General features: G+C 41.1%; 1 protein-coding gene across 3 annotated transcripts in view; it reads left to right on the top strand.

Moving 5' to 3' along the window:
• Positions 1 to 12839, top strand: part of LOC110968942 (polypyrimidine tract-binding protein 1-like) — a 36396-nt gene that overhangs the window by 9742 nt on the left and 13815 nt on the right. For all 3 annotated transcript variants that reach the window (XM_051959980.1, XM_051959983.1, XM_051959982.1), the window contains 4 exons: positions 8950 to 9010; positions 9724 to 9896; positions 10465 to 10611; positions 10703 to 10831. In XM_051959980.1, the coding sequence (XP_051815940.1) occupies positions 8950 to 9010; positions 9724 to 9896; positions 10465 to 10611; positions 10703 to 10831 (510 nt within the window). The remainder of the gene's footprint in view (positions 1 to 8949; positions 9011 to 9723; positions 9897 to 10464; positions 10612 to 10702; positions 10832 to 12839) is intronic.

Genomic DNA, 12839 nt, shown 5'->3' with positions numbered 1-12839 from the left:
GGTTCTGGCATTGCCTGGACTTATGTTTTGGGTCGTTATCTTGCTGTAGGATGAACCTCTGACCAACTACAAGTCGCCGGGGGGCACGGGGTGCACGGTTTGTCCCGGGCAGACGAGCGGCGGCAGGTGTTAGCCGACCAGCTAGCGGGGGAGAGCAGCCGGCGGACCCGCAGAGTTAAAAATGACAGCTCCGGTGGCTTGGTGCTTTCCGTTTTTTTTTTGGGCGCGGACCAGTGAGGCGGCAATTTCGGCAAAATTGTAGTGAAGCGGTGGCCTATACCAGCTTGGCGGCCCACCTCGTCGGTCATATAGGAGGGGAAACACTGCAGTCGTTTCGAGAAACACTAAAATCTCAGTCAGAGGTAATGACATGAAATTGGTTATCAACTTTTTTTGCTAACTCAGACTTTCTCCTTCAAACTCGTCCTCACAAACAGGAGGTCTAACGCATCATTTGACTTTTTTTCAGATATAAAAAGGTATTTCTGAGATTTCTGCATCACCAACTAAATGCAAGTGGGATTAACATGGCATATGTACAATACCGCTGTACTATGGTATCTATGTACAATACACCACAGATGTCTGACCATGTTCGGATGGTTATTTCTGTTGCACAGTGCGTTCACTTCCGCTTTTGATGCTGTGACGCACATTCCAAGCGCGGAATCTGATTACTCAATTAATCATCAGAATAATTGATAGAATGCGCAATTACTAAAAAAAACACATCAGCAAAGCAGTTTCACAGTTCCACAACAGACTCTTTGCTGACATTTGGGCACTTGAGCTTGGTGGCATCAAGGCATTTGCTTTGTTCAACCTGCTTGACTGCTTTCCTAAGTTTCAACTTGTTGACTGGTTTTGTGGGGAAAGATGGTGCTGTCAATTTGCTGTCCAAGTAGAAGTGAACTAGACATTCGCCATTGTCATTGATAACACCACATCTGCTGTGGTGTTAAGGACAATCATTACCATGCTAGTAATATAGGTTATTGTTTCTGTAATGTGGTAGGTGTTTTGTGGGGTTAAGTAATTGACACCACGCCTAACCCCCAACCTAGTGGACCAGGTGATGACTTTTTTTCTGATCTCTATCATCAAACCTGCACGACTTGCTTGGACTTACTAGGGGCAAAGCTGCCGCCTGTATTGCTCAAAGAGGTCACTGAGTCCTGCAAGCCCCCCACTCCAACAAGGTAACAGCACAAGTGGAAAAACGGGACACACACATATTCTTTGCTAGGGTGAAGAGTTTAGTTCAGGCAACTGGACAGGCAACTGGACTTATTCTTGTGATCTTGAAGATCACAAGAATAAGTCCAGTTAAGATGACTTAAGATGACCTGGACGACTGAGAACCTTCACGGACATATTTTTTGCTGGAAGAACAAACTGTAATCCTAAACCAAGGAATTAAAAAACTGAAGACAAACTGAAGACAGCTGGTTCGGGCTGGGTATCAATCTAAAAGTTTCGATACCTTCAGTTCAATACTGGTTCCTAAACGATACTTTTTTCGATACCAGTTTTACAATATATACTCTAACGGAATGAAAATTGCATTACACATTACTTTTCACATCTTGAGTGTAATTTTCCAGTGATTTCCAGTGCAAAACAACATTTGCAAGCAATGTACAGTTCAGTACATACTGAGCCACCTTCGCCCCCGGACCCTTCCTGGCTGACCCACAGGCTGTCGCGGCGCATCGCCGCGGAGGAAATGCGGATGGCGGGGGATGGCACGCACCCAGGGAGAGGTCCCGCGAGGGGATCCTCCCGCACCGAGCGGCCGCCCCTGGCCCGCCGAGTTGACTGCGCGGACCCCACCCGTTTACCTCTTAACGGTTTCACGCCCTCTTGAACTCTCTCTTCAAAGTTCTTTTCAACTTTCCCTTAAGGTACTTGTCGACTATTGGTCTCGTGCCGGTATTTAGCCTTAGATGGAGTTTACCACCCACTTTGGCATATACTGCACCGAGCACTATTGACGTCCATTTTACAAAAGTAGAGCCACGTTTTAGACCTCAGAGGCGTCTTTTCCCACTTCGACGACACGCTACACAACTGCAGTAAAGTCAATATACCTAACGTGAAACCTGTCTGTGAATGGGCGGGGCGCGCCACAGCATGTTTTTTTCCGGCTTGCCGCAGTCACCTGTAATGTTACAGCCAATCACAGGTTTGCTTTATCATAATCACGTGATAAGTACCAGAACATGGAATCGAAAGACGAGGCTTATTTTGATACTCATTAGTACCGAAACATTTCGGTTGGTGCCATTAAAGAACCGAAGTTCGGTACTCAGCCCTACAGCTGGTACAGCCAAAGCAGGAAGAAAAGCTGTCAAAAAAATGTGAATGTATAATTTATCAAGGGCTACACAGTGGTTCAGTGGTTAGCACTGTCGCCTCGCAGCTAGAAGATCCCTGGTTTGCGTCCAAATCTGGGCCCAGAATGCCTGGAGCATCTGTTCTTTGTAAAATCGTAAATGGTTGTATTTATATAGCGCTTTTCATGTTACGTCACATTCACCAATTCACACACAATGATGGCGGAAGCTGCCATGCAAGGCGCTTACCACGACCCACCAGGAGCAATTAGGGGTTCTGTGTCTTGCTCAGGGACACCTCATCATGAGCATGATGGGGTGAGGATCGAACCGGCAACCTTCCAGTTACAAGACAGCCACTCTACCCACTGAGCCATGCCGCCCTTTGTGCTGTGCATGGGTTTTCTCCGGGTACTCTGGCTTCCTCCCACAGCCCAAAAACAGGCTAAGGTTAACTGCTGATTCTAAATTATCCATAGATGTGAGTGTGATTGTTTCTCTAGGTGTAGCCCTGTGATAGACTGGTGACCTGTCTAGGGTGTCCTGTGCCTTCACCTTAAATCAGCTGGGATAGACTCCAGCCCCCTACAACCCTAGTGAGGATTAAGCGGTGTATAGGTAATGGATGGATGGATAATTATCAAGTTTGCTGCTCATCATTACGGCATGAGAAGATGTGACTATAATTCTCATTAGTCTTTTCCAAAAAAAATGTTGCTTAGATCTATATTAAAATCAGTCTGTGTTGCAGAATTATGTTGCTACCAAAAGGCCTTCAGAACAATAAAATTGTGATGAAATTTCTTGCTGTCAATGTGGAAAAGAAAGAAAGACTGGAATTCCATTCTCTGAGAATCTATATCTCTCATAACTGTGCTTATCAAAGAAAGGAATGAGTTTAGGATGTTTAAAAAACTGTTACCGTCCAGTCCCATGATCAGGGTGCGAAACTATAGGATCTTCAAGGAATGATGATGCCATTTTACAAGAGAACTGATTGCTCAGTATTTGGTGCTTTTATATGAGATGAGAGGTTGTTGAAGCCCTGAAAACCCAAGGCAAACCTGAAGATACCTCGCTAACACCAAGTCCTGCTTTGTAGTGCAGGAGTCTGACAATGTTCAATGCATTGTGTTATTTTTCTGTTTAGCTTCTATAGCCTCTGAAGCTGCAGCATAGTTTTCGAGCAAAAGAAAACCGCTACAGGACAGGGACGAAAGTATGTCAGGAAAAAAAAATGCTGAAGATGTATCGAAATGTGAATCAGTCACCATGAATCATACCAAACCGTGAACTGTTTGTATTGTCAAATCCATATTTCTAATATTTCTTTTACAAAAATTTTTTTAAATCACTTGAGAAATTATTTGAAAGGATTTTAATTGGACAAGTGGATTCAGTAATATTTCAGGGTGGACATGTCTGATCTCCCAGCAGCCTCTGCTTACATTTCTCCTCAGTAATCATAGTTGGTATGTGTTCAGCAACAGCAGTCCCCGCTGCCACTATTGCTGCTGGTGGTTTTATCACAAAAACTGCAAGGAGGCAAATCCTCATAAAGGCGGACAGCATTTGTAATCTCTAAACAGGAAGTGACAGGAGGGGGAGACAAGAGAGACGGGGTCCTCTGATTCCATCTCCAGTCCATCTCCTCTGTTTCCTTCTCTGGCCTCAGGCAAGTAATTTGAATCCATACTAACCACTCACACCCACCCAGAAACAATGTCAGATAAAATACCTGAAAAATCCACAGCTCTAGGTCCACACAGTCTCTTTGTTCTGGTCTAGAAAAGCCTGACATTCCCTGCTCGTCTCAGAAGGCTGAGAATTATCAGTTTATCTTTTCCAGTTATGAGAAAGTTGTGACGATATTTACAGAATTCATGTGAACATCCAGGAGGAAAATACTAGATGCTGTATTGCAATTAAGGTGTGTATTTTTACATCCTCATTGTGAAATATTTGTTCTTTAAACTGAAAATTGAATAAAAATGCATGAAAAATGACCAGCAAGTTTAGTAACGATATTATCATGGTGAGTCAATTTCAAGATCGTTGGTAGCAGCTATGAAAAAGTAGCAACTGGGAAGTGGGGCTTCAATGGATTGGATTTGTTTGTCCAGCATATTCCACAGATGGTGGATTGGATTGAGATCTGGGGAATTTGGAGGACAAGTCAACACCTCAGACTGGTTTTTGTGCTCCTCAAACCATTCCTGAACAATTTTTGCTTTGTGGCATAGCTAGGGCTGTCATTGCAGTGTTTTCCAAATATTTATTTTGAGATCAGACCCAATCGTCTAGCCTTTACAATTTGGTCCTTGACACACTCGCTCAAATCCTTATGCTTTCCCATTTTTCCTGCTTTTAACATATCAACTTTGAGGGCAAAATGTTCACTTGCTGCCTCATGTATCCAAATTGGGGGTGTTCACAGTTAACCGGTTAACCGATTAACTGTTAGAAATTGTATAACCGATTAAAAGCCTTTTGCCCGGTTAACTGCGATGTGCCATTTGCTATTGCCGTGAATGCACTTGTAGTGCATATTAAAGGGTTAACATCTCAAGGAGCCACCAGAGTTCTCCCGTCCAATTGTACCTCTTCACTTTATTCAAGAAAAAGGTGATCTCCGCAAGGTCAGACTTCCACAATAAAACGGGCTGCTTTTTCTTTTTTATGGATATTGTGCAGAACAGAGGTTGTAGTGCAGTGTTTCCGCTAGGATTTTTTTTGCAGCAGTCGCTGCTCCCCACCCTAGCCGCCCCACGCCTATGTATTTGCGGCGATTTAAAAATAAATAAATAAATAAATGACCGGCGACTGGGATTCAGTAGCGGCGGGCTGCTGCTTCAGAATTAATGTAGAGGAAACACTGAGTTGTAGTGTGGCCTTTTTTTTTTTTTTCTGTCTTTGGGGCACGCGGGTGTGGGTGTGTATGTTTGGGGGGGGGGGGGGGGGGGGAGGGGCAAACGGTTAACCGACTATTGACCGTGAAGGGCTCCAACTAACTGTTAAAGAAAAAATGGAAAACGTGCATCCCTATATCCAACCCACTAACAGGTGCCATAATGAAGAGATGATCAGTGTTATTCACGTCACCTGTCAGTGGCAAGAACGTTATGACTGATTGGTATATATCCATACCATAATCATCTCAGGGCGGGTCAACACCTTTACATGTTAATCGAGAAAAACTCAGCAATTCCTCCTTGAGCAGAAAAAAACTTGACCTTTACCAGGAAGAAACCTCCAACATAACCAGACTCAGAGAGGATATCAATTTTCCTTGGCTGGTTGTGATGAGACTAAAGCTGAGAGAAAAAGGATGAGCAGTGACAAACTGTAAGCACAAGTCAAGTTGATGAGCAGCTCCAGAGGCAGATACCTGTAGACGAATCATAAACTACAGAAGAGAGAGGACATAAACTAAATGACATGCAGTAGTGGTATAAATACAGAGAGACTGACAGACAGGAGAGTGGAAGTGAGGTGCTCATTTCATGACAGAAAGCCCCCCACCAATCTCAACCAACCTACAGCAACAGAGCTAAAGGTTGATTTATGGTCAGCCAACTAAAAGTCATGGCAAAAATTACTTTTGCATTACATTACAAGAAATGTTTTGCTCCTTCCTAATGCTTTTTTAAGCATTACATCTGACCCATATGAACAGTCGGTGCATTGGTCCAGTCCCCTAATATCACTGCCAGTTTATGGAAACAAAGATACAACAGAAAGGAGAAATGATTGGACTTTATAGAGCAGATCTGATAGAGTATCCACTTTGACTGTATTTCTCAAAGTTCGAAACTTTGAGAAATACACGTTAACCTTTTGTTGTGCAACAAATCCAGTGGAAAATGGGTATTTCCTGACTCACACTGCACATTAACGGGTTAACAGATGCACTTGTTCGGTACATGTAGTTTGAAATGGTACAATGAATACTACATGAATGTCTGCCAATCTTTATATCTAGAAATTTTCCATCAGTATAGACAGACCTCATGGGGAGATGTGGTCTTTTAGCTCACTGTGCCCAAAGTTTATAGGACTCTCAGATCTTCAGTGCAGCCACCTTTGACCCAGCTAGTTGAGGATATTCCACCTCAGCAGTGAAATCCTCAATAAGTTAAGTGTGTCAGTTAAAGTGTCAGTCATGCTTGATCGCAGCTCCTCCTCCTTGCTATTATGTTAATAGGAGTGTGTGTGTGTGTGTGTGTGTGTGTGTGTGTGTGTGTGTGTGTGTGTGTGTGTGTGTGTGTGTGTGTGTGTGTGTGTGTGTGTGTGTGTGTGTGTGTGTGTGTGTGTGTGTGTGTGTGTCATGACTGCCCAGAATTTTCCACAACTTCATTGCTTTCTGTTTGGGTGCTTTTGTGCCTGACATTTGTTTATGAGGCTGACTAGAAGTTTGCAACTTGTGCTTCTGGTCCTAAAGTCCTTTCTTGATACAAGGACACATGTTCAGCTACGTCCTAGAGAACATTACCGACTTGCTCTGTGTCATTAACAGGTTTTCCATCACCATTTAAAGATCCTTTTTCTTTTTAGGGACCCCAACTTTTAATTTCAAACAAAAACATTGTGCTTCATTATTTCCTTCTTGACTTGCATGCTCATCTCTTTGCTCCTCCTATTGACAGATAACTCCATCTCAATAGATCATAGGTGTGTGAGTAGTGGATTAGACAAAGCATTTTGGATTTGTGCAGTACAGAGAAACTTGCCTTGGCTTTATTTGTGTGTCTGCCATGTGGAGCCAGATACAGCAGCAGATCGTCCATAATTATATCTGGACAAGTGGAGTTGTGGTTCAGCTTCTGACAAAATGTCAGCAGAGTCAGTCTTTCAAAACTGCTTGTGTGTATGTCCATGGCCTGAGCTGTGGGTCTTTTGTCTTCCTCTGCAGCCTGAGGGAGGGGTCCGCCTGTTGGCCAGCAGCTGTCAGACAGCAGACAGAGATGGAGATGGAGATAGAAAGGCTGGGACAGGAGGGGGAGAAGAGAGCAGTGCTCATGTTTCTACTGTTTCTATTATTCATGTGAAGACCAGTAAGAGGATCTGAGCTGCTTTGTCTGTAGTCTGCTCAGGTTTCTCTAAAGGAGAAAACACTGTGGCAGTGTCTAAACATGTCTAAAAGTGATCTGTGGAAACCCGGAAATGCATGATAAATTAATTTTAGAGAGGGACTCTGTGCAGCGACCCCTGCTGTTTGGACAGGGGTGATGATGTTTTTTTTTTTTTTACCTGTGAAATGAGTAGTTTATTAACCAACACTAAGATCTGTATGATACAAATGCAGCTCTGAAAAATATTGGTAACACTCAAGCTAACAATATGTGAAATTGAAAGTTACTTTCCTATTTTTTATTACAATTTAAGTGCACCATTGTGCTCATTAAAGACGGTTTAAATCAATTCAGACAATCATTTTTTGTAAAAACTTGCTATTTTTATCAATCTGAAATTTGGTGCAGAGCAATTTAAGTAGAATGTAAAACAAATATTAAAGGAGGAATCATACTTTACTAAGTTCACTCTTCTGTAGTCTTGTGTGTTGAGATAAAGTCAATCATTTATGTTTACACATGTAATGAAAACACTGAGAACAGAGGACAACAAAAATATAATAGTAAACAATAAGCTAAACAAATGCTCCAGTGAAAATTTGTCTACATCTGGTTTTCATTGAGCTCCACAGAACAGGAATCCCACCCCCCACCCCCCGGCAGTGAGGGGTGGTGGTGTACTGACAGAGGAATCTTTAGACCAATGCTGATGTTAGACCTGTGGCATGTTTCGGTGTTTTACTATCAGTTTTCCTGCCATAAATGACTGTTCCACCTTGATATGCAAGTTTATAGTGGCATCTTGTGGTGAGCGGTGTAACTGTTGTCCCAGGAAGTTTATGATGAGTCCGAGATTCAATGCAGGTCTATAAAGAACTCCTCCCCAACACTGTTATCACTCGGTGTTGGCTCTTCTACATTGGCTTCCTGTGCGATTTGGGACTGGCTGTAAAATGTTTCGAACTGGTTTTCATGCAGTGTACAATTTCTCTTCAGCAGGCATCAGTGAGGCTGATTCTGCATAATTCTTTCAGGCCTCTCAGGTCATCAAAGTAGAGTGCCGTATGTGGGAGCTCATCTCAACTCCTAAATTATGGAAAACACTCAAGGATGTTTTCGTGTTCAGTTGGTGGTTGTTGTTTTTTTATGCTTGTGTTTTAGTGATGAAAAAGCTATGCCATCTGATGTATTGTGATGTACTCCGATTCTTATACGTGCGATATTTGGAATGTTAGTGATTATTCAATTAATTGCCATAAAGAATTTAACCAATTAAAAATGTATTGATAGATATCACAGAGGACGAGTGACATGCATGTCAAACATATTGTACATGGAGTGTAGACATAGCTGTAGGGTTACCTGGCTGACTCTCTTATCGTTAAATACTGCAGTGACCCGAGGAGGCGTCACTCACTATGGGCAGTTTGTTTTAGTGCTTAAGAACCATAGTAATTTATAAGTTAAGTATTATTAATTTTTTATGCATCATTTTAAAAGTGGATGGAAGTGAAACTGATGTTGTGGTGTTTTTGTTTCAGAGAGGATCTGACCAGCTTTTCTCCAGCGTCTCCAACAGCCCGTATATCATGAGCACCACAGGTCAGATGTCACTCTGTACACGCAGACACAGATAGGGGTCAATGCCTCAAACATTTGGTGTGGCAATACTTCATGATTTTACTGGAACCTGGTTATCATTTTCTCCCATGATTCTTAAGGTAGCGTATTTTAATGCAGTATTTTTTGCTGTCCACTTTGTTTTCATACTGATAAAGAACAGACAGCTCATTTGCTAATGCATCAACTTCAAAATATTTTAAAAATGTAGAAATTTTGAAGGTTTTCTTCTTGGGTTGTAAATCCATTTTTTCCAGTTTAAATTCCAATCAACTAAAACACTTCAAGTGTGAGAGAAACTTTTCTTTGATCTAACATTACTTTTTGGTCCATAACATATCTGTTGCCACTTGCTGCCAGGATTGTGATATTTGAATTTTGACACTGAAATTTAATGATTTAAAACCGATTTGCAGCTCTCATTATTTCCTCAGGAATATTTTTATTTGAATATCTTTGTGATAATTTCATGTTGATGTCATTGGTGAGTGAAAATGGGAAAAGTAAACTTTCAAATTCATAAGAATTTGTTGACATAAATATGGGTGCTTGTATAGATTCCCGTGCTGCACCATGTTGCATAAACTGCTGCCTATTAGAATAATATGGCTCATATCTCTATTATTGATTCATATCATAGAATATCTGGTTTGTTACAAACTAGTCTTACACCTGACATTTCTTCTGCTCCATAGCCAATGGCAATGATAGCAAGAAGTTCAAAGGTGACATAAGAGGTCCCACCGTACCGTCTAGGGTCATCCATATTCGCAAGCTTCCCAACGATATCGCAGAGACCGAGGTGATCAGCCTCGGCCTGCCCTTCGGAGACGTCACCAACCTGCTGATGCTCAAAGCCAAAAATCAGGTACTAATTAACATCTGTGAGGCGTTTTAGGCTTGGACATTATTCGTTTTTTTTCAGGTGTGTTAACCACACATACACTACCAGTCAAATGTTTGGACACACTTTCTCATTCAATGGTTTTTATTTAATTATTGTATACATTGTAGATTAATACTGAAGATGTCAAAACTATAAAAGAATACATATGGAATTATGCTATAAATACAAATGTGTAAATCTTTAATATTAATTTACAACTTAGAAAATAATTCAAATAAATTAAAAGCATTGAATGAGAAGGTGTGTCCAGACTTTGATTGGTAGTCTCTCAGACATGCATGCATCACTCGGACACAAAAACCATAAATTGGCCGTTGTTCAAGTTTCTAAAATCCAGATTTGCTGTTTAGAAGAGCGGGACACATCATAAACTTGATCATAACAGGAATACCCATGTCCTTTGAAAAACACTGACAATAGCATACTTTGATGAACTCAATCTGAGACGCATCTTGTCCTCTCTGTCTGTAGCTGCTACTTCTCGTGTTTTTCTATATTCAAGTGTCTTCTGTCCCCTGTCTCAATTCAGGCCTTCTTAGAGATGAATTCGGAGGAAGCAGCCCAGAGCATGGTGAGTTATTACTCAACAGTGATGCCCATCATCAGGCATCATCCGGTCTACGTCCAGTTCTCCAACCACAAGGAGCTCAAAACTGACAACTCCCCCAACCAGGAGGTAACACACACACAATTGTTAGCATCTGTTAGCATGTACGCAGCACTCATCTTGTGTCAGCAGCTGCTCATGCTCCTCCGTCCTCCCACAGAGAGCCCAGGCAGCTCTTCGGGCACTCAGTACATCTCATGTGGACACGACGGTGCCGGCTCCAAGCACAGTGCTGAGGGTAGTGGTGGAGAACCTGATCTACCCAGTCACCCTGGATGCCCTCTGCCAGGTAATTTCAATAGATCAAGTCAGCAACAACACCATGTCAATATGCACTTATCACTGTCAACAACTGCTGACAGACATAGAATCACATTTTCTGTTGTCAAATCTGAAACGTTGTCGTACATAATATGACAGCAGAATCAACAATGTCACACAATTACTGAAGAATTGTTGAGTTTGCCATTGAAAAGCCAGCAGATTGCACAAACCCTATTCACTTCCTTTTACCATCTCTGAGCTTTTACTTTGAAAGTGTAGCATATTTCACAGAATTCTGTTGATTCCCTCTATATGCCAGTGTTTTTGTAGGCTTTGAAACTGAGACTGAAAAAATATATAGATATGGTAAATTGAAGTTAGAATAGAGGTGCTCTGTAACTGGGTATGGACTCTTATTTTGAAAATGAGCCCAAACATACTGATGGTTTGTCTGTTAATACATGTGTGAGAGAGAGAAAAAGAAAGTTCTGTTTGGTAAACTGAACATCAGGGAGATTTAGTTTTAACAGTCTAGGTCATGTCACCTGTGACATCAACCACTGAAACTAAATGAAAATTCTGGATTTTCTGATGCTTAATCAAACTTAAACTGCGACTACATAAAAGCCGTGAAAGATATCAAAACACAACTTTAGATGAATACTATTCAAAGGCTTGTGACATGCAAACTCTGGAAAAAAAATTCTGCTATGAAGTATGCCAGAGCTACAGGATTTCAAAAGAGGGATGGATTTTCGTTACTCAGTCGTATGGGCTAAAATAACGATGATCAGAGTTTGATCCTTTTTGGGGGGTTTTAACTCTGAAGCAAAAGTGAAAAGCTGAAGTGACAACAAACATTATTGGTCCACACAGTGATTCCAGCTAGTTAAATAAATGAAATTGCTTGCCTTCCATATCTAATTTTAGGAGTTACAATGATAAAATGTTTGATTTTGGTCTACTGATAGTGATCAATAGTTTTTAATGATAGATTTTTAAAAATAAAGGCCAGTTATAAAAAAAGGGGATTTTGAATTGAACCCCTTTTTGAACCCACTTATCAAAGTACAAAGAATATTTTCAGTGTTAGCACAAAGATGAAAAACAGATCAATTAACATGTTTTTGCACAGAAGTACAAATTAGCAAGGACAAAAGAATAACCTCATCTTAATGGTGGTTTGCATCTGTTGCATTTAAATGAAACTGTTGAACATTTTTCTTGCTTGTGTCACTGGAACATGTTGCTATCATTTTGTCACCAAGGCTTTGCTAAAAATGACAAAGATGGCTGATGGCAGCATCATTAATTCCAGTATTAACTTACTAAAAAAGCATGGACAGTTGTTGACTTGCAGTCTGAACGCTGCTGAAGATGTTTTTAAGAGGAAACGAGCATCAGTGGGCCACTCTCCATTTTCAGTTTTTGATCAAACCAGGTCAGTAGTTGACATTGATCAAATTTATAGTTTTGAACCAGGACCTTCAGTATTTGTTCAAGTAACTTATGAAAATATATTTGATTTAGTATGTGTCTGACACAAATGAAATAACAGTTGTAGCTTTTGAATATGACACCTTTAGATCAATCCATGAGGGGATCAAAAAAATTGTGATATCGTTGTAGGGAGCACGTCCTGCACATGAAACATGGAAGCGGCAACTGTCATGAGTTGGCAGATGGTGCTGTCAACATCAGGAACTGTGTTACACATTTTTGTGCATTTCTCCATGGACCTCAAACTGGAAAAAAAGAACAAACATCATATTCTTCGTCAGTCAGCAACCACTGTAATCCAACCTTCATATGGAGGGCTATCATTGCAACAAGAGGTTACAGCATGGAGGAAAAAAACTATTTTCACAGTGGAGGTGTCCAAAGTCTCCAAAATTGGAAAAGGCGTGTCAGTTCAAGCGCACCATTCTCAGTGTTTTGTTGGACATTCACACAGTTCTCACCTGGAATCTTTTCCTCATTCAAAAATATTTTTACTTTTCACAGTCTCATTTACTCTGTGCAGTTATATTAGG

The sequence above is a fragment of the Acanthochromis polyacanthus genome, chromosome 15 (genome assembly GCF_021347895.1).
Source record: "Acanthochromis polyacanthus isolate Apoly-LR-REF ecotype Palm Island chromosome 15, KAUST_Apoly_ChrSc, whole genome shotgun sequence".
Taxonomy (NCBI): domain Eukaryota; kingdom Metazoa; phylum Chordata; class Actinopteri; family Pomacentridae; genus Acanthochromis; species Acanthochromis polyacanthus.
The sequence above is the reverse complement of the archived record's forward strand: the minus strand, read 5'-3'. Positions and strand labels throughout refer to the sequence as shown.